The sequence below is a fragment of the Canis lupus genome, chromosome 11 (assembly GCF_003254725.2).
Source record: "Canis lupus dingo isolate Sandy chromosome 11, ASM325472v2, whole genome shotgun sequence".
Classification (NCBI taxonomy): Eukaryota; Metazoa; Chordata; class Mammalia; order Carnivora; family Canidae; genus Canis; species Canis lupus.
The window spans coordinates 67,397,532-67,424,808 of NC_064253.1; the positions used below are offsets into that span (position 1 = coordinate 67,397,532).

At 56.1% G+C, this 27,277-nt stretch overlaps 1 protein-coding gene across 12 annotated transcripts in view; it reads left to right on the forward strand.

The window, feature by feature from the left end:
• RGS3 (regulator of G protein signaling 3) overlaps positions 1-27,277 on the forward strand; it is a 137,909-nt gene that overhangs the window by 95,912 nt on the left and 14,720 nt on the right. For 5 of the 12 annotated variants that reach the window (XM_049116373.1, XM_049116370.1, XM_049116371.1 and 2 more), the window contains 2 exons: positions 5,395-5,553; positions 26,225-27,169. In XM_049116373.1, the coding sequence (XP_048972330.1) occupies positions 5,395-5,553; positions 26,225-27,169 (1,104 nt within the window). Of the gene's footprint in view, positions 1-5,394; positions 5,554-9,326; positions 9,521-9,580; positions 9,695-9,811; positions 9,934-26,224; positions 27,170-27,277 lie in introns of those variants that run through there. The other 7 variants (XM_049116372.1, XM_035696766.2, XM_049116375.1 and 4 more) reach the window with 4 other exon arrangements.

Below are 27,277 nucleotides of genomic sequence, written 5' to 3' on the forward strand. Positions count from 1 at the left end.
AAATTGGTGCACACAACTGATGCACACAACTTTCTCACTTGTTTTTTTCCATTCAGCGATGTAGTGTATCCATGTTTCCATGTCAATAAATATTCTTCTACAGCATCTGGGGAGTATTTCATTGTGTAGGCGAAATAGTTTTATCTAAATAATCTCCAGTAGTTCGACATTTGTGTTGTTTCCAATTTTTCTTTTCTTTTTCTTAAAGATTTTATTTATTTATTTGAGAGAGAGAGAGAGAGAAAGAACGTGTGTGCATGAATGGGAGGAGCACAGGGAGGGAATCTCAAGCAGACTCCCCACTGAGCAAGGGGTCCTATACAGGCTCAATCTCATGACCCATAAGATCATGACCTGAGCTGAAACAAAGACCCGGGGGCTCACCCAACTGAGCCACCCAGGTGCCTCTCCAATTTTTCACTGTTACAAAAACCTAAGATAAAAATCCTTATAGGCATATCTTGGTATCCCCAGCATCATCCAGTGTACATGTTTGACCCTCCACAAGTATTTGTTGAATAAATGAATATTTTTTTTAGAATAAATTCCAGGGGGGCAGCCCCGGTAGCTCAGTGGTTTGGCACCGCCTTCAGCCCAGGGTGTGATCCTGGAGACCCAGGATCAAGTCCCATGTTGGGCTCCCTGCATGGAGCCTGCTTCTCCCTCTGCCTGTGTCTCTGCCTCTGTCTCTCATGAATAAATAAGTAAAATCTTAAAAAAAAAAAAAAAAAAAAAAGAATAAATTCCAGGTAGTAGCATTTCCAAGCAGAAGGTGTGTATTTGTAAAAAAGCTTCCTGATACCCATTGTTAAATGACTCCCTGGAATGGTTGTACTGATTTATGGTCAGTACTTTAAAGATTTTATTTATTTATTTGAGAGAGAGAGAGACAGAGAGCGCACATGCATGCACAAGCAGGGGGAGGGGCAGAGGGAGACGGAGAGAGAGAGTCTCAAGTAGGCTCTGCGCTAAGCATGGAGCCCGATGCACAGCTTGATCTCCAGACCCTGAGATCATGACCTGAGCTGAAACCAAGGTTTGTTTGTTTGTTTGTTTATTTATTTATTTATATTTTAAAAAGATTTATTTATTTGAGAAAGAGAACATGAGCATGGGGAGAAGCAGACTCCCCACTGAGCAGGGAGCCCAACATGGGGCTCCATTCCAGGACCCATGAGACCATGACTTGAGCTGAAGGCAGACATTTAACCAACTGAGCCATCCAGGTGCCTCTATTTATTATTTTTAAATTTTTTTAGAGAGGAGCAGGGAACGGGACAGGCAGGGAGAGAGAGGATCTTTTTTTTCTTTTTACCATTTTATTAATTTATTCATGAGAGACACAGAGAGTGAGGCAGAGACACAGGCAGAGGGAGAAGCAGCCTCGCTGCAGGGAGCCCGACGTGGGACTCGATCCCAAGACTCCAGGATCACACCCTGGGCCTCAGGCAGACGCTCAACCGCTGAGCCACCCGGGCATCTCTGATTACTAGAGATGTTAAATATTTACTTATTTGCCTTTTAGTCACTTACATTGCCTCTTTTGTGAGTCGTTTGTTCCAGTCTTTTGTACATTTTTAAAATTGGGCTACTTACAGTTTAATTATTAGTTGACAAGAGCTCTTTATATAATAAGGATTTTTTAAACTGATTTTATTCACTTATATATTCATGAAAGATACAGAGAGAGACACAGGCAGAGGGAGGAGTAGGCTCCACACAGGGAGCCTGATGCGGGACTTGACCCCGGGACTCCAGGACCACACCCCGGGCTAAAGGCAGGCACTAAACTGCTGAGCCACCCAGGGATCCCCTAATAAGGATATTTTATTTTTTATTTTTTATTTTTTATTATTGCTTAAAACTACAGATGTCTCAGATTGATAGATAGTCTTGTCTGTAAGTTGTTTTGGTAGCAGCTTGTTGAGATATTATTTTTGTGCCACAGAATGCATTTATTCAAAGTATATAATTCAATGTGATATATTCACAGACTTGTGCAATAATCACCACAATCAATATTAGAATCTGCAAAAGAAACCATACCCTGTAGCGGTCACCCCCACCCCCCATCTCCTTCAACCCAAGGCAACCACTGAGACATTTTCTGCTTCTATAGGTTTGCCTATTGTGGACAATTCCTATAGATGGAATCCTATAATATTTGGCCTTTGTGGCTGTTTCTTTCACTCAGCGTCATGTTTTCAGGGTCCATCCATGTTATAGAATGTGCCAGTACTTCATTTCTCTCTGTGGCTGAATCATATTTCATGGATGCATGGATGGATCCCTGGATATACCACATTTTATTTGTCTGGTCATCTGTTGATGAACGTTTGAGTTCTTTCTGCCTTTTAGCTACTTTGAATAATGCTGCCATAAATGCTTGCGTGCAAGTTTTTGTGTGGACATATGTATTCACTTCTCTTGAACATACACCTAGCACTAGAACCCCTGGATCAAATGGCAGCTTTATGTTTAACCTTCGGAGGACCTGCTAGACGTTACCCAAAGGGACTACATGGTTTTATGTCCCCAGCATCAGTGTATGAGGGTTCCAATTTCTCCGCATCCTCTCGGATAACACTGTTATTTTCCCATTTTAAAACCCAACACCATCCTAGTGGGTTTGAAGTAGTATCTTGCTGTGGTTTTGAATTGCATTTTTCTGATGACTAATGGTATCTATAAATTTTTAAATGTTTTTTTTTTTTTTTTTTGCCTTTGGGGTTGTGGTATTTACCACAGGATTATATAATATTCACCCCCCCCAAAACTATATGGTTTATTTTTTAAGTTTTACCCCCTCCTCCTCATTAATATGTCTATTCCTACAGCAGGTTAAGACTTAATTAATTACAGCTATATGGTAGCAGTAGTAGTATACATCCCAAGGCTGCCTTCCCATTATTCCGCAAAATTTCCTCTGAAATTCTACCCCTGAATTCTAGTCTGCCAGAGGTTTTACCCTTACCTTCTCCATAAACATATTTCAATATCAGGCATGACACCAGATCTAGAATAGTTTATCCTCACCTCTGACTACCCATTAGTGAATGTGTCAGCTAACCTATACTTCTCTTTGCTTTCCTCTGTGCCTCCCAGGGATGGTTGAAATCATCTGGAATTTTAGTTTCTGATTATTATCGTTTTCAGACATTAGTCCTGTTATGTTTTAAGAGTCATTTATTTAAATTGCATTTAACTCCTCAATTATGGTATCAGTGGTTAAGTGTATAAATGTTTCTGACTTCATTGCTTTCCCATCTCACAGATACCACACCATCTCGTTCTTGACTCCTTGACTTGGATTCATTTTTTTTTCTGGAGAGCTCTCTTGAATAATTTTTCCAGAAAGGGTCTGTGGGTGGCACAGTTAGTCTTTCTAAGTCTGAAAATATTTGCCCTCATGTTTGAGTCATCCTTTCTCTAAGTAGAGAACTCTAGGCTAGCACTCCTTTTCCTCCAGAAACTTGAGAGCGACGCTCTGGCATTCCAGCATTTAGTGTTGTAAGAAGTGCCGTACTCAGTTGATCCTTTAAAGTTTCTTTATGGAAACAAGCAGGATTTCTCTTTCCATTCTTTGGAATTTAGAAATGTCCCCAGATCATTTCTAGCTGTTTGTTCTCCTTGGTGGTTTTTCCTGGTACTGACCAGATAAGCTCTTTCAGCTTCTATTGGCTCAGGCAAACAGGTGAATGGTGGTGACATTTTCTAAGGCAGCAGCAGTGGAGAGGGGACAGTTTGGGTGACAGGTTCATGAATCCCACTGCAGGTGCAGGTACTGTGATGGAGGCCTCCTTAGTGGGTTCTCATGGAAACAAGAAACTTCAGATCAGGGCTTCTTAAACCACCTGTGGTAAAGGGCCTTATGCTTTCATAAAACTCACACTACCGTGATTTCTCATCTGGTGTGCTAACACCTGAACCAGCCTTGTGCCCTATTCAGTAAGAGCAGTCCACTGGTCTTGCGCTTGGGTATCATGGAGATGTCAAATGGCTACAAAACTTTCCAAACTTTTGATTTTGATGCTCACTGCGTGGCAAAGCAGCAACAAGAAGTTTGCGGATCTGCGCGATTCTGCAGACCACGTTGAGTAGCACTGACCTAGTCAGATCCCAGGGCCCATTTTAGAAACAGGGAAGTTGAGGCCCAGAGAGCAGATTGGCCTCGCCCTAGATCTCAGAGAAGACAGCAGCAAAGCCAGCATCTCAGTCCCATCTTTCCTCCGCTGACCCTCTTTTGTGGTGGGCCCAAGCCCAGCAGTCCGAGCAGTGAGTAGACTCAGGAGGTGCTGTATCTAGCAGCCAAGGTCACAGGGCCAGCCTCCACATATCTGGGTTGGTGGCTCTGTGCTGAATGCCAGCCAGGAACTCGGTAAGTCGGGACCCTGCCTGACCCCAGAGCTGGCACAATTCACAAGTGAATTGAGGATTGCTCTCCAAAGCCTGAAATCTTTGGCCTGCATGTGGCTGGGTGAACTGCAGCCAGGAAGGCAGATGGTCTTGGCCCTTGGCCACCCCGTACCTCTGCAGCTGCTTCAGGTCAGGCTGCTGCTACCGAGGCGTCAGCGATGTGTGCCCGCCCAGGTTGGAGGCAGAAGCCAGCCAGGGAGAGTTCTCCGGCTCGGCTCTGCAGGTGGACATCTGGTCTCCCGGCTTTCACCACACGTGGGCTTCTCCTCACTATGGTTGGGAGATCGAGCTCCCGGGAGCAGATTGGGAATTGCCCTTGATGCCTGAAGCTGCTGAGGCAGAGGAAGATGGCAAGAAGGACTTGGGGGCAGAGCGCACAGGTGAAGAGCATCGGCCTTGGGGCCATTGTTTCTGCCGTGGGACCTTTCCATACCTTAGTCTCCCCCTTTGTAAGGTGGACCTGTTGCTCAATAAATGGGAACGACTGTCAGCTCTGAGTACATGCCAGGTACCATGTTAGGCCCTGCTCCTCTGTTGTGCTCAGCAGATACTTTCACATTTGACTCTTCACATCAGCCCTCTCCAGGTGAATTCTGTCCTTTTCAGAGGATGACCACAGCAATGACGACACAGTAGCCATGGTGCTGCTACTTACTTGTCCTCACACACTTGTCTGTGTGCTGGGTACTTTGCCTGCACCACCTCATTTGGTCCTCCACTGGGCACAGTGAGGCACATGGTAATAGCCCTATTTTACAGATGAGGAAGCTGAGACTCAGAGATATTAAAAACTTGCCCAAGGTAACTCACATTCAGATTTTTTTTTTATTTGACTCCAAAGTCTGTGCTCTTTCTGAATTCCACGGGCTGAACTCATTCTTTCCGTGAGAGAGCCCGGAGGGACCTGGGACTGGTCTCTGAAAGGGGCAGGGGAGCTGGGCTGGGCCCCCTGGACACCCCTCTCTGGCCTCGTTTTAGGGATGGAAAGCTGAAGCCACTAAGGAGGAAGGAACTCACCTGGGTTCTGCAGAATCCCCCATGAACTTGAACTTGAGGAGTACCTGCTGTGACCTGCCCCACCTTACCACTTGTAGCGCGTACCCCGAGAACAAGGCTAGTACCACCAGGAAGAGCCAGGTACGTGCTCTTAGCAAGCAGTGGGAGAGCAAGTCCCTTACCCTGGCATCAGGGTCACAGAGGCCAGAACACGGCAGGACAGTTCCTGCCTGCAGCATCAGCGCCTGGGTCAGCGATGCTCACCCTCCAGCTCAGATCTCTGGGAGGGGGCTGCTTCCCTGCCTGCCTGTGTCCATAGCCCCAAGCACAGGCTCCAGCACACGTAGGGGTTCAGTGTTTATCGAAATAACAGATAAATGTGTCTTGGCTGACTCTTCTGTGGCGAGGCCTTTCTGAACACAACCCATAGACCTCTAAACCAGGGATATGATACTCACTGAGTAAAGGCCCAGAAATTCCTAAGTGGGTTAGCAGATTTAAAGCTCGGGCTGGGGTGAGGGTGTGCAGATAATTCTATAGTCTCCTGAGGCCGCCCAGGCTTGTCATACTCTTCTCTAGCAGGATGGGGCAGGAGCAGGGCTCTGTAGAGGATCGAGCCAGCGTACCCTGGCCCAGGCTCTCACTGCCCTGACACCCAAGCACAGACCTGACTCTTTCATTCTCCAGGGGGAATGTTCCAGGGAGAATGAAAGCCGGAGCAGCTGCTAGTGGGGACTGCGGTGGTCTTAGTCTGTCATATGCTCTGGAATTCCTGGGACTACACCTCTCCCTGGCTTGTGCCCAGTTTCTGCCATAGTGGCATCTCCCTCCTCCCCAACCCAGAACAAAATCCCAGGGGACTTTGGATCGGAAGGCAGGACGGGGAAACTTATTAAGTAGCCTTTGGCAAGTGCCCTCCTTTCCTTGAGGATGCATTGCCATGGTACAGCTTCAGGGCACTGGCCTGCCCAGCTGCCTGGCCTGCATCCTGCTGCTGCCGAATTGCCCTAAGGGCCTTTCTGGAGCCTTTGGCTTTGGCTAGGGGTGCTGCCCCCCGGAAACGGCAGGTACATATACACACTGGCTTCCTGCTGACCCTCACAGGTCCCAGCCCTGGGAGCAGCTTCCAGCCTATCCGAACAGTGAGAAATTTGCCTCCCTGATTGGGCAGTAAAGCCAGCCAGCTTCGCACCTAGCTGGGGGGCTCATCTGTTGCACGGGGATGCCCTGCGCAGGGGTGCAGGGCACAGTGCAGGGTGGACTGGGCTTGGCCCATAGCTCTGCACTTGCTGGTGTGTGACCTTGAGGAAGTATCCTAATCCCTCTGCTTCTGTTTATTCATTTGTCAAGTGGGGACATTAGACATCATATCCAATAGGGATGTGAGGGATTAATGAGTCAATAATTGGGAAGTGCTCTGACGGGAAGTGTCAAATGAATGTCTCTTAAATGAAATATGGGGATCAGTAAATGGGGCGCAGGACTTGAGTGCCTATGTGCCGATCCCCATGGCCTGTGGGCCACCGAGACCTCCCTGTTCTCTGGATCCCAGGTCCTCCTGTGCTGAACAGCACCATCGTGTAGGTAGGTCTGAGGAGCACTGAGGTGTAGTGGAAGGAGCACTGGACCGGGAGTGAGCAATCCCTGGTCCCAGCCCTGCCACTCTGTTGCTCTGTTTCCTTGGGAAAGTCACTCTCTGTCTCTGAGCCTCAGTTTTACTGTCTATAAATGGGAAACAGCCGTGGAAGGCCTCCCAGGGCCCTTCTGGCTGAGGTAGCCTGAGTCTCCGTGAATCCCCCTCCTGCCCCAGGCTACCCATGGGGAGGCCCCCGGCTTGGCTGATTGTGTCTGCGGCTACGGGGAGGCAGAGGGCAGTGGCTGCGTGGGCCCCCTTACCTGGTCTGGCAGGCTCCTGGGTCTCTGGGCATGGGACTGCTGGGCCCTTTCCTCATTACCCTCGTGGTCCAGAGCATTGACAAGCACATTCTGCGTCTGTCCTGGACCCCGCTCCCTGGGTTGGCGGAGCGGCTCTGCCCATCACGGCACGGTGTCTAATTACGGACTCACTCACGAGTCTGGCTGTGTGGCTGGTGTGTGTCCCTCCGAAACTTTGTGCGTACAGGGCTCGGGGCTGCCAATTCTCTACTGCATCCCGAGGGCCCAGCACACAGCCTGGCGTGTGGTTGGTGCTCCAGAACTATTTGTTGATTGAGAGGTGAAGACCCAGCTGAAACTCGGGGGCTCCTCCTGTGTTAAGGAACCCCCCATTCAAGCTCTTCACCCTAAGCAGTCTTATCCCAAGCACCGGGAATTCAGCCCTAGTGGAAATTGGGCAGCCCCATTGATACTGGACTCCCTTGAGACTCATCTTCTTAGCTTCCCAGGATGAGGTGGTTCCTGCTTCCCAGGAGCCTGCAGGATGACACTCTTCCAATCTGGAAGATTCTTGGGCCCTGCCAGGACTGCCTTGGCTCTGCCCCCAGCGACAAGACAAAGTATTGATTGGAATTTGTAAATGACCTGCTCAGATGAGGGCTGTTCCAAGTCGCCCCTGCTATGGGATGTTTTCTTCTACCTGCACGCGTGCGTGTGCTTGTATGTGTGAGATAAGACAGGAATAGAGCCAGAGACGGGCAAGGAGATGGGCGGAGATAGACATTCAGAGACACTGAGACTAACACAGGAGTAAGAGGCACAGGACAGCAATTCAGTCCCGGGGGCCATCACAGGGTGAGGTGGGAAAGAGGCCGACGGAGCCCGTGTGTGCCTGCTACTCTGGTCATAAGCAGTTTCAGGTTGGAGCTGCCTTGGGGGTCACCCCTAGCGTGGGCCCCAGGCATTACACGAGTGCATTTGTTGACATCAGACAACCAACTGTGGTTGGCCGCGACATCAGACAGCTTGGTGCTGGCCAAGCAGCTTCCTGCAGCAGTGGGCTACGCAGGGCTTAGGGGCGGGCACCCTAGAGTTGGCCCGACTGGTCTCCACTCCTGGCTTCACAGCCAACTGGCTGTGTGCCTTTGGGCAACTTCCACTATCATCCTGTACCTGAGATTCTCCATCTACGAGTAGGGTAAGAACAGCCCCTGCCTCACAAGGTGCTGGTGAGGATCTCGCAAGTTAACGAAGGCCAAGTCCTGGGAATAATGCCTGGCATGGGATCCTTGAATTCTCTCTGGATCCCACAGGTGGGCAGGTCAAGAGTCGTCAGCCCCATTCTACAGATGAGAGAACCAAGGCTCAGGGGTGGGCAGGGACTTGACCAGTGATACCCAGCCCATCAGTGCTGGGGCTGGAACGGGATCTGGGGGCTCTTGCCTCCTAGCTCGGGGCTCTCTCCTCTGCCCCCCATGGTCCCTCTGTGAGGCATGGATGTCTCCTTCACTTGTCGCCCTAACTCTTGAGCTGTTGTAATGTGCTCCTCCCAGTGGTCACATTGTGGGGGAGGAAGTCCCATGCCTTCTGTCCAGAGTTTGACACACAAAGCTAAGCTCCGGCCACGCTGGACGGTGCTGCTGGGCGCTGATCTGAAGCAGCCAGCTGCTCCCCCATCCCGAGGCGGTGACATTCTCCGAGTCAGCGGCACGTTGGCTGCAGGACCCTCCGTTAAATTGCAGCCGCCTACTGGGGTGTGAGCGGCTGGGGGTGGGGGTGGGGGTGTGCCGGGAAGCCCGGGCGATTGGCTCCATCCTGCTGGGAGTGGCCTTGCACCGCCCCAGCGGCGGGAGGGGCGGGGACCCCTCAGCATGCCCGTGGGGTGCTCTGGCTGGGGGATCCCAGTGTCAGCGGCTGCCACCGTCAGCGATGGGTGCCTCTCCCCTCCCGAAGCGGCACTCGAGGGGCCAGCCCAGGCCCCAGGGGGCGGGTCCAGGGGAGCCAGGGCCCAGGGGAGCCAGGGCCCGTGCGTGTGAGTGTGAGTGTGAGTGTGAGCGTGAGCGTGCGCCCCGGAGCCCGGGCTCGTCGCAGGCTGAAGGACCGGCTGCCCGAGGACAGGACACTTCCTGAGACACCCCACTCTTCCTCCTCGGGGGAAAGTGGCTTGGGGAATCCGAGTTTTCTTTAATGGAAGAAAGAAATCCCGAGCGGCGGCAGCAGCCTGCTGGACAGGGTGTGTGTTTGGAGAGAAGGAGGAGGAGGAGGAGGAGGAGGAGGAGGAGGAGGAGGAGGAGGAGGAGGAGCGAGTGATGCAAGGGTTTTGAAAACGCTACCTAGATGTGGGAGGTGGAACCTGGTCATTTGGTTCTGCTTCTCCCAGCAGGTCCCGCTCCCCGGGGGAACTTGGGTAAGTCCATAAATAGCTCTGTGGACACAAAGGAGCTCTGTCTGGGGAAGGAGCCGCTTGCCTCGCCCGGCGGCCAGGAGCTGCCCCCGCCCGCCCCGCGCCCGCCGCCCGCGGGAGGAGCCGGTGCAGGAGCCGGCGCAGGAGCCGGTGCAGGAGCCGGTGCAGCCCGGGCGGCGGGAGCGGCGGGAGCGGCGGGAGCGGCGCGGTGGCCGCGGTCTCGGGTCCCTGCAGGAGCGCGGGTAGGTGCCAGGGACGGCGCGGCAGGCGGGGGGGGGGGGGGGGCTCTTGGCCAGGCCAGTGCCCCGTTGCTATTGTTCCTTCCCAGGGCAGCCATGGACAGGCATGTAGCGGCTCGGCCGCGTGTGTGCTGCTCTGAGGCAGCTCCGCGTGTGTGCATCTGTGTCTGTCTGTCTGTCTGTCTGCTGGTCCGGCCGTCTCAGGGTGGGGGACCCCGCGGGGCTAGGGGCATGCCACCGCTGTGTGCCGCTTCCCGCTCCTAGGCTGGTCCGCCGGGTGGGTCTTCCTTCTGGGAGAAAGGAATGCTCGGTGACCCTAAGTTGGGACACTGCACGGGAAGGGAGCCTTCAGCCAGCCGCGTTGGTGACCACATCAGGGATGCTGACTGTGCCCAGGCACCAGGGATTGGCCCATCTTGCCTGGTTCTGTGCCAGGGAAGGAGGTGGTCTGGGGCGGGACGGGGTGGGGGGCAGCCCTCAGTGTGGGGGGGCTGCCTCCGATTTGAGAGATTTCTGCTGAAACGTCCACAGGAAGTGCAAGAGGGATGCTCTGCCTCAGGAGCATCCTGAGCCCCTTGAGAGAGGTCCTGCACCTGCTCCCTTGTCTCTGGTTGAGAACTGGAGGGAGGGGGGTAATTGTTAGGGACCTGCTCACCCCCGCAGAGCTAACCACTGTGAGGGGACAGAGGTCACTCCCTTTACCAGGAAGCCCCACGCCTCTACTCTTGTCCCGAGGTGTCCGAGGGACCTCAGGGCTGGGGAAGAGCCGTGGTCCAGATTGGGAGGGGCCGTGTCCACAGAGCAGGTGTCTGGCCGGGACCAGGGTGGAAGACTTCTGCTTCCCGGAGCAGGGAGCACGGGACCCATGGGTGCCATTACGGGCCCTGAGCTAACGTAGTTCAGCTCTGAATCAGGTGCTCCTGGCTTGAGATGCCTACTTAAGTACAGGGCCACCGGGCCCCTCACTGAAAACTTTCCACACCCTGCTGCCCTCAGGGGTATGGCCGGGGCCTATCTGGCTTCTCTGTGGAGGTGGCTGGAGGGGGCATATCTCTTGGAAGGAAGGAGCTGCAGTGCCTGCCCACCAGCGCCTGGAGAGCCCAGCCAGGGCCCTGAGGCCATCGTCAAAGTTTCCACCAGGGCCCCTTGAGTCCTTTATGCCCAGCCAAGGGGCACCTCCCTTCTTCCCCAGCCCTACCATGTGGCATGGCTTAGCCCAGGGCGGGCCCTACAGGGAGCCAAGTTCCACAACAGGGCGTGCTTCAGACCCAGCCTGGCATCTGTGGCGGCTGGGGGGGGGGATGGGGAGGATGGAGGCAGCTGAGGCAAGGGACCCCCTGCTGGGTAGCCTCCGGGGTCTTGAACCAGAAATCCTGGCCCCTGCCCCAGCTTGCTGGCCTTTGCACATGTTCCCGCTGCCTGGAAAGCCCATTTCTTTGCAGGTCTTAATCCTGGAGAACCCAGACTTTCACAACTAGAGCAAATACTCCTGCAGGAACCTTTCTATCCATTGGAGGCGGCACCCAGGGCGGTTGCTTCCTGTCTTATTTACGTGGGATCCAGGCCTCATTTGTCTCTGGGTCACAGAGGCCTCACCTGGGACCCAGGACATGATGGGAAAGGGCGAGGATGGGCTCTCCTTGAGCACAAGCACTGATGTCCAAGTCAGCTCTTTCTGCCCATGTCCTAGCTCTGCGTGGCAGAGAGTGGGCTCTATCAACACGAGGGCCTGGTTAGGCGTCCCTTTGGAGGAGCCCTAGTTTCTGTGTGGGGCCATGGGGCTATTTTGCTCTTGTAAGGCCAAGAAGTTAGGGGTGGGATTTGACAGGAGGTGAAGCAGGGAGAAGCTTGGCCTCAACCTGTCTGAGGTCATGGGAGGGCCTCGTTGGGGGTCATGCTGGGCTGGGTGGTGTTCACGCCATGGCCTGGGCCATGGCGGGCGGAAGGGGCAGCCCTGGCTGCTTTGAATGTGATGTCTACGGTCCTTTGCACAGACCACAGTGGCCTGGGGCCCAGCTGGGGTCCCCTTGGGATGCTGCCAACCACAGAGGTGGATCTGGGCTTTCGTGTGGGGCTGCTTCTCAGCCCCTCGCTTCTCCTCTGCCTCGCTTGCCCAGAAGAGGCACGGTCAAGGAGGGAGTACCTATGCTCAGCTGGGGTCCTGGAGGCCCGTAGAGCTTCTTCCCGTTTACCTACCCAAGGCCCTGGAGATGGCTGAGTCCATTTGCCTTCTGGACAGATAGGTGAGGAAGGACTTGCCTGAAGTTACATTCAACTCAGCAGCCAAGTGGGGACGAGAACCCAGCTCTCCAGTTTCCCAGCCCAAATCTCTCTTTGTCGCACCAACTGGATGACTCTTTGTCGCACCAACTGGATGACTCAGAGAACCTGGCTTTCATTCTGGTGTTCCCCCTTTACTGGACTCCCCAGTGACACATTGCTTTCTAGAGCCCCCTGGCTTACCAGCTAGAGCCTGGCTCTCCTCTAAAAAACCGTGTGCAGTAGAGAAAGCCCTTGCTTGCTTGGCCAACAGGCCAGAGACTGAAGCACATTCTAGCTCCTACTCACTGGATCATCTCAGGCAAATGTGCTTTTTTTTTTTTTTTTTCTCTTCTTCTGGCTCAGTTTCCCCTTTGGAGCAACCAGGAACTGGACCAGGTCCCTTGCAGGGATCCAGTTCTTTGTAGACCCTTTTCTCATCCCGGGTTCTGCGAGTCACTGGCCAAGGCCAGGCTGGCCCAGCGGGGAAGCAGCCCCTAACCTGTTATTCAGGGACTTTTGGTCAGAGGCCTTCTCCTGCACGCTGGGGCCCAGGCCAGGGCTGGGAGGTTTGTTGGTGTTTGTGGAGCTAGGCTGTTTCCAAGATGTCATTGCTCAGGGAAAACCGTCATTCCTCCCAGGGATAAACAATGCTGCTTATGGCTCAGCCTGCTAAGCCCAGAGAGGCTGGAGCCACTCACAGCAGGCCAGCTGGGCTCAGCCCCAGGGAGCTGCCACCTTCCCCGGCTCAGCCAGCTGCGCCCAGGCACCTGAGATCAAGGTGGCAGTAGGGCAGGAATGGGGACAGGGGTGCTGGGGCCATGACCCACTTGGGAGATCAGGGCCTCTAGGCACAGAGGAGAGAGCAGGGGGGTGGTCCCAGGATATTCTCTTTCTCTGGCAGTGGGGCTCGGTCATTGCTCCAGATGTATGGAGAACTGCCAGGTTTGCTCACTGTTCCAGATGGCCCAGGGCTTGTCCCCTCTCCCTGCCTGCCATGGGCCGGCCTGCTTGCACCTGGCACTGCACAGATCTGGCTGCTGCCGGAGAACTGTCAGCGGCTCCCAACTTAGAAAGGCCGGGGGGTAGTAAGTCATTTGGAACTGGGCAGGCTTCTCCCCATGTAGCCAGGGCTTTCTGTGGTGTCCTCAATTACCTCTTGGTGGGGTTCGCCTCCTCGGGCTACTAGCAGAACTCAGGCACTCAGGGCAGGGTGCCGGAGGCCTGGGGTTTGCGGAGGCCTGGGGGTCACATGTCCCGGAAGGAGCCGGGCAGAGCTGCTGTGAGCCAAACAGCTAGCCATGACCTAGGACCAAGGCTAGGGCAGCCAGGGGACGGGCCGTGCAGTGGAAGTGGGCACGTGGCCGTGTGACTCCCTAGGTAGGGGTCGCACCCGCAGCCCATCTGGGACACTGACGTCTTCACTGCTCAGACCTTGACTGACGGAGTTCCCAGTTTACCTCAGTAGTGGCCCCAAACTTGCCCTCTCAGTCTGCTCCCTGCCTCCCTCCCTTCCTTCCGCAGGTGTTAAGTACCTGCCATGTACCATGCACTGGCCAGGCCCTGGAGGTACAGATAGACGCAAAGGGCCCGATCTTTAATCCAGGGGTAAAGATGGGCATGTGATGGTTGGTAACAGCACAGCTCTGATGAGGAGACCCAGGGAGGGGGAACCCTGGGGAAGCTTCCAACCCAGCCTGGGAGCCTCAGCCAAGCTTCCTGCAGGAGGTGAGGCCGAGTCTGGGTGCACAGATGCCTGTCCGTCAAAGGAGCAACTGTCCGACCCGGTCTGTCCACCCTTCTGTAGTGTAGACATGATTCCTGCCTGGCCATAGAAAGCACCTGTGTGTGTCCAGGTACTGTTCTTTCTAATCCCAGGCAAGGCTCCCTGGTGTGTTTTGGGTGAGTGCGTGGGCTCTGGACTGGAGAACGGGCTCTCCCGCTCTACAGCTGTGTGCCCTTGGGCAAGAACTGAACCTCCCCTTGCCTCCCTCTCTTGAAGCAATGGCCCAGCCTCACCGGGTTCAATGAGATGTGTGTGCATGAAGTGCTCCAGGTGCATTGACGTTGAGTCATGGCAGCCGTGAGTGCCAACTAGCACCTCACCTCTCGGTGGCTACCGAACGAGGCGATGTAGGCCAAGTACTCAGCACGGGGTCTGACACGGTGTTGTCGTCCTGGAAATGGGAGGCGATGCAGCGGCTTTTGCGGGGTGGGGGGGTTGGCATGTGCCATCAGAGATGTGCAGGTGTGCCACGCAGGGAGGGGCTCATGATGGAAGGAGGCGGGGGTGGGCCCTGGGATGAGGGCTTTTGTTTGTCTTTTACATAAACTTCTCAGTGAAATGCAACATACTTAGAGAAAGGTTAGAACCATACAGCTGAGGGGTTTTCACGAGGTGGACAAACTCCCCAGGTCAAGATGTAGAACATGCTCCTACCCCCGGAAATACCCCCGCACACCCTCTTAGTCACCACCGCCCCGGCCCCGTCCTGACCGCTCTCCTTGATCGGCGGCCTTGCCTGATTTTGAACTTGGTGTACCCGGGATCACTGAGCGTGTACTCATTTCACACCGACTTCTTCCGGCCCACATTTTGATGATGAGATTTGTCAACATTATTGTAGGAAGTTTTGTTTTGCTTGTTCTCACCGGGGTGGTTCGTCGTGTGAATATGGCGCAGTTCATCCATCCCGCTGTTGAACATTTGGGCTGTTGCCAGTTGGAGGTTATAATGAAGCACGCCGCTATGAATAGTCTCATAGATGTCTCTTGATGGGCTGTACGTACTTTGCTGGTGGGTAAATACGTAAGGTTTACAATTGCTGAGTCATAAAGTGGTATATAATTAGCCTTAGTAGATACTATCATCTAATTTTCCCAAGTCTGACACCAGTACCCTCCCTGCGAGCTGCGTATGGGAGCTTCTGCTACTCCCTCTCCTCACCAGCGCTGCTGGTGTTAGATATTGTGATAACTAAATGTGGGTTTCATTTGCATTCCCTTGGTGACTAAGGAGGTTCGAGACCTTTCCCCTGTGTTGACTGTTTCCCACCTCGCTGTGAAGGGCCTGTTCAAGCGTCTCCCTCCAGTTTTCCCCTGGGGTTGTCTGCCTTTTTCTTATGGGTTTGTGGGAGCTTAAATATTCCGAGTATGTTTCCACTGTGGGGTATACACATTGCAAATATCTCCTCCCACTCTGGGTCTGGCCTTTCTACCCTTTTGGGGAGGGTTATCCTCTGAAGAGTGCAAGTTCTTGATACAGTCCAGCCTGTCAGAGAGTGCTGGTGGAATCCTGCCTCTTACAAAGTTGTGGGCGTGCCTACGTCATCTTCCAGAAGGTCCATTCTTTTACATTTCATATTTAGGTCAGAAATCCACTTGAACTAGACTCTTAAGGACGGTGGATGTAGAAGTCAAGACTCCTTTTCCTCGGGGGTGGTTACCCAATTAATTAGAAAACCATCCTTTCTCACTGTAGGGGATCATCGTCTTTGTTAGAAATCACCTGGCCATGCACGTGGGGGTGAGTTGAATTTGGAAGGATGAGTAGGAGTTCGCCCGGTGGACAAGAGAGGGGAGGGTGTTCTAGGTAGGAAGTACAGTGAGTGGAGGTTTAGGGGTGCCCGAGGGTAGAGTGTGTTTGGGGAACTACAAATAGTTTAGACTGGCTGGGGGTGGGAGTGGGGAAGGGAGAGAAATGGCATGTTGGGGTCGGGGGTGAAGGGGTCAGTGGGTGGGGGCAAAACACACAGGGTAATGAGCTGGGACTATCCCAGAGGGATAGGAGGGTTTTCAGTGGGAGAAGAACACAACCAAGTTCTTGTGAGAAAGGAAGAAAGGATGAGAGGAAGTCCCATGACAGGAGGATGGTTGTGGAACTGACTACAAACCCAGCCGACCCCAGCCTCAACATCACCCCCTTAGCAGAGAGCGCGCCTGCTTCAGGGAGGCAGCGGTGCAGGTAGCGGCATGTCTGGGGTCTCGGAGGTGACCTGTGGCCTCAAGGTTATGGCTGAGCCCAATGGCCAGATATCCAGTCTAGTGTCCTGGACGGAAGAGCCTTTCGCCTTGACTTCCCACCCAGTTCCCAGCACTGCAGGCCCTGAAAGAAGAATATTTTAGGAACCGGGGCACCCAGACAAAGACTGGGATCCCTCCCTGGAGAGGGAGTGCTTTCTGTTTTTCCTGCCCTCGATGTATCCACAAGGAGACCTGGCCGTACCGTGGGCTCTGATTCCTCCAGGCTGGCTGAGATTCAGAGCTAGACAGTCGTCCTCCGGAAGACGTGGCCTAGAGAGAGGAGTAATTAGGCCCAGGGAGCCAGACTGACCCAGCCTAGGGGAGACTGAACGCAGGCTCAGCTGCCTCTCCTGCCTCCAGGGCCTTTGGTATGGGCCTCAGTTTCTTCCCCTGAAATGTACAGATAGCAGAGCCCCTGTCTGAGGGCTGTTGTCAGAATGTGCCAAGTGTCCTCTCCCAGGGTGCGATGCAGGGGAGGGGACAGATGGTGTTGACGCGGATGACAGTAGTAAGCATGGTTACAGGAGCTGGAAATGTTTACTGAGCACTTACTATGTGCCGGGCGTCTTCAGTGGGTTGCCTCCCCGCAATGCTGTGATGTCCGTGCTAGCTGCTGACACCACCATTTACAGATGAGAAAAATTGAACCTTCGGCAGGGTAAGCGGCCTGCCCAGAGGTTAAGGGCACCCAGCTAGGAAGTGGCCCAGGCAGGATTCGAACCCGGGCTTGTCTATCTCCAGACCTCTGTTCTTCCCCAGCATGAGGCTTCCCTCCACCACCCTCGACCCCACAGGCTCTCTCTGTTCCCCGAACTGTTGCTTGGAGTGAGGCCTTTGATTTTGGGTTCGTCCCTGGGTCCTGCCGGGAGAGAGCGCCAAGCGGTGGGGGGGGGGGGGGTGCAGCCCAGTGGGCCGAGCACTGCTGTGCACCAGGCCCTGCCTCCTGCCCACAGGAGGCGTCACACTGACTCAGCCACAGGGTGAGGAAGGGGGATTGAACCCCAGGCCTGCCTGATTCCGAATCCTGGTCTCATGACCGCAGTACTATTTGCGCCCTTGCCTGGGGGTCCTCCTGGCTTGGCGGAGGTTTTTTGTTTGTTTGTTCGATCAACCTAGCATTGAATGTCACAGAGAAGGCACGCGCTTCTGGCTCTCTCCCACGAGAAGGGGTCCCTGGAGGCAGTCGGTTTGGGAAGGGCACCAGCCGGATGCAACTCCGTACTGTCCCCCACCCCCGCCGGGTGAGTCAGACACCTGCCCCTCCGTCTCCACCAGTTTGGGGTCTGAGCCAGGGGGTCCCCACGTCTGGTCCAGCTCACCACGCCCAGAGGGGTGCCAGGTGAGGTCTTTTGAAGGGAGGGAGGGAGGGGGTGTGGAAAGGCCTTGCAGCGGCAGCAAAGGAGGCCACAGGGTCGCAGGAAGAGCAGGGCTTTAGAGCCCGGCTGAACCGTGGTTTCAGTTTGACTCCTTGGCTCACTTGCTTGGTGATCTTGCACGTCGCTCTACCTCTGAGTCCCAGTCCCAGTCTGGGGGCCAGTGGTACTGGCCATACAGGGTCACTGGGGGTGAGAGAGTGTGTGGAGGCCATCTGTCCCGGTGCCTGGTGTCTGGGAGACGCTCAATCCACGGTTTCTCTCTTCCTCTCCCCCCACCATCTTTATCAGTGTTTTCTGTTTCCATCGTCTCTGGCTCCACCTTCCCTATCTCTACAGCATCACGTAAACACTGCTCTCAGGGGGAAGTCCACATTCCTTAGCACACCCGTGCTTCAGCTCCATGGAACCACCTGTACTTCCTTGAATGTTCTGTGCAGTCTCTGGCTGTGGGCTGGGTGTCCTCGCCCATCCCTGTCCCCATTAGCTCCTCCAGGAGCCATCCCTGTCTTTCCTGCTGCCTCTGTGCTTCTGCAGGCGCCTGAGAAGGGGGAGCGTAGTGGGAGGGTGCCATGGGCCCTTCACCTGGTTCTCTGTCCCATAGCCCAGCACCTTCAGGGAAGGGAAGGTGTCTTGTCACTGTTTGCCCTGCACAGTCCCCGGTGCGTGGCTGAGGCTCTGTAGGTATTTGCTGAGTAACTCTGGGGGCTGGTGGGGGCAGTAAGTGAGCCAGCGACACCATCCTGATAAGCCAAAGCAGGGCCTGCCCAGGGCCATGAGAGCAGGCCAGGCGGGACATTGGCAGGAGAGCAGAGAGCCCAGAGCTGGGGCCAGAGAGGCCCCTGGGGCCTGGCGCTCTCCTGACTGAGGCTCCAGTCCCAATGGGGACAGCAGCAGCCCTGCCGTCCACCTCCGTGCCTTGCAGAAGAGAAGAGAAGAGAAGAGAGCTGAGAAGTGGAAGGGGTCTTTGGGTTGTGGGGGCTCCCCGTCCAGGCCCCCATGTGCACTGGAGCAGGGGCATCTGGGACCCGAGAGAAGGAGCTTAGCAAGATGGTCATAGGGGAGCTTGGTCCTGGAAACTCGCACCTTGGGAGCTGCTTTCCCTGCCTGGCGAGAAGTTGGGCATCCAGGACGGTGTTGGGGGGCAGCCCGGGAAGCTCCCAAGGCCAGGCCTGAGGACGTGTCCTTCTGGCTGTCCCAGGTGGCAGTGCCAAGAGTAGGGAAGCTTCGAAGAGGGATCTCCTCACTTCTCAGTCCTCGTGGGTTCCTCTTCCATGCGTCTAGGACAGGCTGTCCTTGGCTTTGTGCCCACAGTTTGTGAACTGGGAGAGCTGCTGCTCTCCTCTGCACCTTGGTCTTGCTTCCAGGCAATGGGTACGGTACGCTCCCCACTGTGATGTGTTGCCCTCCTGAGTCCCCCATGGACCCGGAGTAGTTGTGGAATTCTTTAGGGACGGAGAATTTCCATCTGCATTCACATCGCTCCTTGCTGTCTCTCCTGCCCTCGGGCCTCTGTGTATGGGAAGCCTGTGTAGGTAGCGGAGTGCAGCGAGCCTGCCAGCATCTTATGTGGGGGACCAGGGGCTGCTGAGGCCATGCCTCTTCTGCACGGGCTTCCTGTTAGAGAGGGAGTGCCGGGTGTTGCAATCCATGCTGCCCTAGGTTCTGGTCTGCATTCATGTGCTGATTCTGTTGTATGACCTTGGGCACATCACCTCCCCTCTCCGGGCCTCGCTCACCTTATCCGTTAACTGGGGCTGTCCCCCCAGAATTATCTGGGGAGTCAGAAAAAAGCCGAGATGCCAGCCCTACTCTTGGGGCAACTTATCCAGTAAGATCTGGAGTTGGGCCCAGATAGTGATATTTTTAAAATGCTCCACCGGTGATTCTAAAGTGTACCTCTCTTTTGAGAACCAATAGTCTGGATCGGTGCTATTTTTAACGTGCGAATTAATCTCTTGGAATCTTGGTAAAGTACAGACTCTGATCCAGTAGCTGTGGATTGCAGGCTAAGATTTTATATTTCGTGTGGGCTTCCAGACGCTATTGTGCCTGCTGGTTCAGGGGCCACCCTTTAGGTACTGAGCGCCTAGGGGGTCCTGTGGTCACTGGATTGCCCATTCATTCATTCATTCATTCATCCCACATCAAACACTTAAGATGGGGAGTGCTGAGAGGTGAGGCCAAAGGGAGACAGAACAGAGACCCTCTCAGGGCTACAGAATTTGGACTTCACCGAGAGGGCACTGGGGAGTCTTGACAGGGCTTGAGGCAGAGGAGTGGCAGGGTCAGATGTGCCTAAAAGGCATCAGAGGGGCCTGAGCTGCCTCCGGGAAGTCTGCGGCAATTCCGATGGGAGATGACGACTGATGGGAGATGACGACCGCGTCTGGAGGGAGGTGGTGCAGGAGTGGAGATGGAAGGAGTGGAGAGATTGTTTTATTTCTAAGTTAATCAACCTTGTTTTTAGAGCAGTTTTAGGGATCGAGAGGAAAGTATGTAGAGTTCCCCAGTCCCCACACTTGGCATCACCTGCCCCAGTGGAATGATTTTGCAGATTTTCCAAGGGACAATCAGGAGGCTTTGGTGACCGGCTGGAGTTGGGGGGCTTGGTGGCAGTGAAGGGACAGTGAGAGAGGATGATACCCGGCTGCCTGCCTTGCAGCTGGTGTGGCATCATGGATGGGCTCGCTTTCAGCTTGGGGCACGTTGAGCTGAGGGCACTGGCGGGATGTGCAGAGCGGGGTCCCTGTCTATGCCCCCTGTCCCACCAGTGTGCTGGCTGCCCTGCCCACCGAGCAGATCTGGGGCTCAGTGTCATCTCAGAGTGGCCTTTCCCACATGCCACTGTGTTCTCTCCCACCACACCTTATGGTTTTCCTGCCCATCACCAGCCGTGCTTTGTATCCATTACGTGTTTCTGTGGGCGACGTCGTGGCTTGTGTCCACCCTTCCTCGCTGGCCTCGAAGCTCCACCGGGACAGGGATCGTGTCTTTCGTGTTTCCTGTTTTACCCACAGAACCAAGGACAGTATTTGGGGGCAGCGCCGTCTTCTGAGTACTTGGTGAACACTTGCCTCTGGGGTCTAGACTCAGGAGCCAGGTCGGGGCTGGCAGTGTGGACTGGGCGGTGGCCAGACAGTGCAGATGGTGACTGTAGCCCCGGGAGTGGACAGGTGCCCAAGGGAGTGCGGAGGACCGAGACAGGCGGGGACCTGGGACAGGCCTGGAGGCCGGTGACCTGCTGAAGAGGGGTCACCTTTCCGGTGGGAGGAGATCCAGGGAGGGAGAGGTCCAGGTGGGCTGTGCTGCGGTGGTGCTGCGGTGGTGCCGGCTGCCGTTGGAGTGCCCATGTGGTGCCGAGCTCTGGGTGCACGTCAGCTCAGCACCCTGCCACCGCCCTGGGGGGCTGGTCTGAACCCCGTGTTATGGCTGATGGAACAGGGGCTCATAAAGGCTCTACCTCAGGTCACCTAGCCAGTTGGAGGGGGCAGCCTCCAGAGCTCTCCCCCTGTAAAGTGCTGTCCCCGCCCCGTGTTCTGGGTCAGACCTGTCGTGTTGGGGGCAGAGGAGGACAACAGCCCGGAGGAGGCTCGGGAGGAGGCTCGGAGGCTCTGAGCTGGCAGGCAGAGGCAGGGGGTAGCTCCAGCCTGGGGGTCAAGAAATCAGGCCCAGGAACTGGACCAAGCTGCGCCGGGGGAGCTAAGTGTTGGCCAGGCAGCTGAGGTTCCTGGGGAACCTGGGGCCAGGCAGCATCACCCTGGGGACCCAGAGGCCAGGGAGCTGCTCGGGAACCCAGAGCACGCCAGACTTGAAGGGGTGACCCCATCTCAGAAGTCAAGCCTGGAGGTCGGGCGCTGGGCAGGGATTCTAACAGCCTCTCCCTTTCTCCAGCCACTTTCCAGTTTGCAGAGCGCTTTCCTGCCCTTCCTCAGACTTGGTCCCCTCGGCCCTCTGGAAGCAGGGGGGTGGTGGCGGCAGCAGCAGGAAGTAGGAAGTGTCCTCACTTCATGGCAGAGGAAACCAGAAGTGATAGCCTGACACACAGCTAGCAAGCAAATGATGGAGCGCGGATTCCAGCGCAGGCCTTCTGGCTTTAGGTCCCGTGCTCGATCTGTAAAATGCTAGCTGTGTAAGGGCCACCCAGAGACAAAGGCAAATCCCAGCTCACACCCCCTCCCCCCTCTCCATGCAGGAAGTGGTTTTTGAGGGCAGATGCAGAGCCCAGCATCTGTGGTGGATGTGATGAGTCATCTCAGGGTGAGAGCTGCAGGTTGACTCGGGGGTCAGGAGACCTGGTTCCACATTTAGTAGCTGTGTGACATTGGGCCAGTCACTTCCAGCAGCCCACTGCCACCCCAAACTCCAATAGCGGGTTGGTAGGAGTGAGGGAGGAGTCTGGGACCCAGAAGATGATCTGGGAGTCCTTCCTGCCACCCCTTCCCGGCCTAGTCTGAGCCCTGGATTGGACTGGGGGCAGAATTTGATTAGATCTGAAACAGCAGCTTCATTTAGAGGGCCTGGCTCATTTCCTCTGTGCTTCTAGCAGGCAAGACATGGACAGAATTAACACTGCGCCAGCCAAGCCAAAGAAATGATGGATGGGAGAGAGACAGACTCCCCACAGGAAGAGGGCGGCTGCCCGAGCTCTCCGGACCCAAGGCCCTGGGCCAGCAGGCTCATCTCTCCGGGGCACCGGGGCTGGATTCTTATCACCCCAACCTGTTGCAAAGCTAACTGGGTGTTACCAGCCACCTGTACCTCCTCCTCCGTCTGAGCATTAAGACCTCATGCGTTAAGACCAGTGGTCCAGCCTGGGTTTTTTTCTGCTCAATGGAGGGGCAGGGATTGTGTGTGACAGGTTCAGGGTTTCGCTCGGTACCCGGAGACCCAACGAATGCGTGTATGTCAGTGTGCGTGCGTGTCACTGTGGTCCTTCCCCACCCCCACATCCTGCTCACACTGCCCAGAGCAGCTTTGACCCAGAAGGGCCCTGCTCCTGTTACGCTGTTCCTCACAGGACAATCCCACGCCTGGCATCCATTGTGACATACTCTCATCTTTATCTCTTTTCCTGTCCTCGTTCCTTCCCTTGCCACCGCTCCCCCCCAGATTTCTGAGGTTTCCTGATTTGCTCCAGAAGCCCCCTCCCCCCAAGGTGCTCCCAACCCCAGCTCTCCCAGGAGCAGGGCCCCTTGGAACCCATCTGGGCACCCACACAAGCCCCACCCCGTGGGGAAGAGCCAAAGAGCACTGGCTAGTCCTTCTTTGCCAGTATCTGCCCAGGTATGTATGGGGCCCAGGTGAGGGGCCCCAGGTCGTGCGTGGCCTCCGCCCTTCCTTCTAGGCTCCTGGGCCCACCCTACTTGCGTGCCAGGGCCCAGCGAAGCCAAGGGGACACCCTTGGCCAGGAGGCATGAGTGCGGATACTCAATCAGCCTCCAGTTTCGTAGGTGACTCCCTTTGCTCCAGGACCTCAGTTTCCCCATCTGTAAAATAAGACTGGACTAGTGATAGCTACCACGTTAGTAAATGCTTCTCCCGTGGCCAGGCCCCATGGACCCCCCCAACCCCAACCCCCAGGATAGTCCTGGGAGTCCTGGGAATCAGTGTGCTATCATGGCCCTGCTCCAGGTGAGGAGATACGGGGACGGAGAGGCTGGGAGGCTGGCCAGGGTTGCACAGCTGGAAAGTGACACCCCTGATCCCTGGGCACCCTGGGAGCCCTTGGGTCCTGGGTGGTTTCCCTGCTGCCTGGGGAGGCGGTGGGGGGAAGGCCTCTGGGGACAGCGCACTTCCCCCCCTGGCTTTGTTTGGTTTGGCCTCAGTTTGGGGCAGGATTGGCGGAGGCTGACTGACTTGCATTTCTGGTTTTGGGTCTGTGGCTGCGCTTTCGCGAGGGGGGTGGCAGGCTCAGGCTCAGTCACCGCTGGGACAGGCGGGCCCCACCCCCACCCCCCAGGAAAGGGGAACCAAGGCCTGCTCCCCCCACTCAGGGCCACGCAGTGGGTGGTGCCAGGCCCTGAGGGCACCGCTGCTGCTTCCTTCTCTCTGCTGCTTCCTTCTCCCCTTCCTTCCAGGTTGGGGAGGGGGTGGCCCGGGGGAGGGGACTGAATGTGGGGCAGCGGGGAGCTGGCTGTTTGTTTTCCTAGAGGAGGTGCTCCCTGGCGGGTGGGGTGGGGTGAGCGGCGGAGGTCTGGGCCTGCACTGCTCCTGCTCCGGAATGAGATCAGAAGCAGGCCTGGGAGGAAGGAGCCAGAGGCCCCGCTCTCACCCCAGTCTGTCCCCAGCCCAGATTGGTGCTGGTGCTCTGGGGCATGTGTCCCGGTCACTGGGTCACTGTCCGGGCTGGGCCCTGTCGTCCTCTCTGGAGAGAGCTTTCTCTGTCCCTGGGAACAGTCTAATGGGGCTAAGACTCAGCCCTTAGTTTCAACATGGGATTTGTGGATTGAGAGGCCCCCCATCCCAGTCACCAACTTTGGCTCTGGGTGTTTGGCCGAGCTGGCCTCCAGGGGCCCCTGGGAAAGATGTGCCGCGGTTGGAGGCTTGTGACTTCAGCAGTGCCCTCTGGACCCATTGTTCCAGTCGCCACAGCGGCCACCACCACCACCAGCAGCCCATTCAAGAGCTTTGGATTTTCGGGGAGCCTGGCTGGCTCGGTCTGGTCGGTAGACCGTGGGACTCTTCATCCTGGGATCATGGGTCCAAGCCCCACTTTGGGCATGGAGCCGACTTTAAAAAAAAAAAAAAGAGCCTTATACTTCAATGCTGTGTTCTCCTGGTCTGTCACTTGTGCATGTTGTCTCATGTAATGGGTGGGGACCTTGAGACCCAGAGGGTTCAGTGACTGGCTTGCCCCGGCCCCCCGCTGTGTGAATTGCCCTTGGCTCCTGTCCCTCCCTGGGCCTCAGCCTCCCTCTCTGATTTGGGATCATGGGCATTTCAAGGGCTGAGGCTGTGAGGTGTGAGGGGTCCCCAGGGTGGAGCCGTCTCCCACCTGTGGGTACGACCTACAGGGCAGGGAGTCCGTGTGGGTGATCACCTGTCTTCGGCTGTGCCTGAGAACCAAGCACTGGCCAGAGAGATCATCCCAGAGTCCTCAGAGGCCCTCCCCTGGCCTGGCTCAGCCATCCTCTGGGGGGGGGGGTGCAGGGAGGGAGCTCCCCTTTCACTCTCATGCTCCCAGGCGGTGGCTGTTCCCCACACCGCACAGATGCCAGGGGGCCCCTGATGCACGTGGGACAGACCTGATGGGACAGAGCTGATGCACGGGCTGCCTGGAGCCCTGGCTGGGCCCTGACTCCCAGACAGGAGCCTGGCTGGGGCTTCACCGTCACAGCCTCCCCAGCGCTGAAAAGACCCCTCGGCTCTGGGCCTAGCCTTTCGGCGCCGGGCAGCGGGGCAGTAGTGGAAGAGTCACTGCTCTGCGCTCAGCTGTCATCCATCAAACGGACTTCATGGTCTCTACATCAAGGGCTCGTAACCTATGTTCTGGGACTGCTTACCTCTCAGATTCTCAGCCAGGGTCCGTGTGTGTCCCTGTGCACGTGCACGTTCCCATCGATCTGTACAGCCCCCAGGGATGTGTGGCCACTTTCCCCTTCATTAGTTCTAGACGGCCACGGCCTCCTGATGGGCGAAGCCCAGACTCCAGATAGTTTCCACGCCAGCATTCCAAGACCTTGGGTGCGATGAGGGGCCCAGCGCAGGCATGAGACCTACGTCCCCCACGTCTCTCACACATCCCCCCCACGTCCCCCCTTGTCCCCCCATGCGGCTCAGCACTGCTGATTGCTCCTGAGTCTCTCTGAGCGAGCTGCCCTTCAGGCTCCACCAAGAGCACCATCTTCCCCTTTGCAAATGAGGCCTGTAGGAATCCAGCAATAACGCCAGGGGTCCTGAGGGCTGTGTGTCAGGCAGGAAATGCTTTCTTTACTGTGTGGAACTCCTGAGTTTCCTCCAAACTCAGTTTAGAGGAACCACCGGGTGGATGATCCCTCCGTGAGGTCCCCTCATGTGCCTGTGACATCTGCGTAGTCCAAGTGTGGCCAATATTTCGAAGTTCTGGTTTCATTCCATTTTACTAGCCTCAAAGAGAGACTTAAATATTCAGAGCAAGTTCTTGTTTAATATGATTTTTTTTTTTTTAAACTTTGGTTCAGGTACAGAGGCTACCCTTTGGCCAGGTCCAAAGTCCTATCACTTTGTGACTGCTCTGGCTTGGGACTCGGTTTGGTTCTGGTTCATGAGGGCAGAGACTGCCGGGCTCCCCTTTTACTCCCAGAGACACCAGGACACCTCCCTTGGAGGGCTGCTGGGAAGATCACACAAGAGGAGTGTTTAACTTGGCGTGGCCCCGGCGTGCAATAGGAGCCAGATAATAGCGGTTACTTCTTCTTCCCCTAAATGACCAACCACGCTTTTGATGGAGCGGACATAAAATTCAAGGGAGAAGATAAGGGTGGGAACCCGTGGGCAGCTAAGCCAGAGGGGCTTTCTGTTTCTATCTGGTGCTTCAGCTTTCAGACTGGGGGGAGTCAGGTGTGGGGTTCAGCCTCTGTGCTGCCGGCTCACGCACCGCGCCTAGCATCTCGCAGCCTCCTGTTCTGAAGCTTTCTTGTTTGCCTCTTGTTTCCCAGATGTTTGAGCCAGAGGCAGATGAGAAGCGAGAGATGCCCTTGGAGGAGGGGAAGGGGCTGGGTGCCGAGGACCCCCCGCCCAGCAAGGACCCCTCTCCTGGCCAGGAGCCTCCTTCAGGACAAGACGTACCCCCCAACAAGGACTCCTCTTCCGGTGAAGAGCCTTCTCCTGGCCAAGAATCACTGTCCAGCAAAGACTCACCTTCCTGCAAGGAACCTCCTCCAGGCCAGGGGGCCTCGCCAAGCAAGGACTCCCCACCATGCCAGGAACCCCCCGCAGCCCCGGCCCTCCCTCCCTGCCAGGACCTTCCTGCTGGGCAAGAGCCCCCTCCCAGCCAAGACCTCCCCGTCACCCAGGATGCCTCTGCTCAGGAGCTTGCACCCAGTCAAGATGTGCCCCCCAGCCAGGTCCCCCCACCGGCTGAGGAGACCGCAAGCTCTGGGGACCCACCAGCAGCCTCCGGGGACCCGCCTGTGGCCCCCAGGCCAACCTTCGTGATCCCCGAGGTCCGGCTGGACAGCGCCTACAGCCAGAAGGCCGGGGCGGAGGGGGGCAGCCCGGCCGAGGAGGAGGAGGACGCCGAGGAGGCTGAGGAGGGGGACGAGGGGGATGAGGAGGAGGAGGAGGACGACGACACGAGTGATGACAACTACGGAGAGCGCCGCGAGGCCAAGCGCAGCAGCATGATCGAGGGCGGCCAGGCCGAGGGCGGCCTCTCCCTGCGGGTGCAGAACTCCCTGCGGCGCCGGACGCACAGCGAGGGCAGCCTCCTGCAGGAAGCCCGCGGGCCCTGCTTCGCCTCCGACACCACCTTGCACTGCTCGGACGGGGAGGGCGCCGCGGCCACCTGGGCCATGCCTTCGCCCCGCACCCTCAAGAAGGAGCTGGGCCGCAACGGTGGCTCCATGCACCACCTCTCCCTCTTTTTCACAGGACACAGGAAGGTAAGAAGGCCGAGGGTGGGTGGGAGTGGGTCCTGAGTGAGGAGGTGGGGAGGAGGGAGCTGCGGGGGAGGCGCACCACCGTCCCACCCCGCGCGCCTCTCAGCCTTC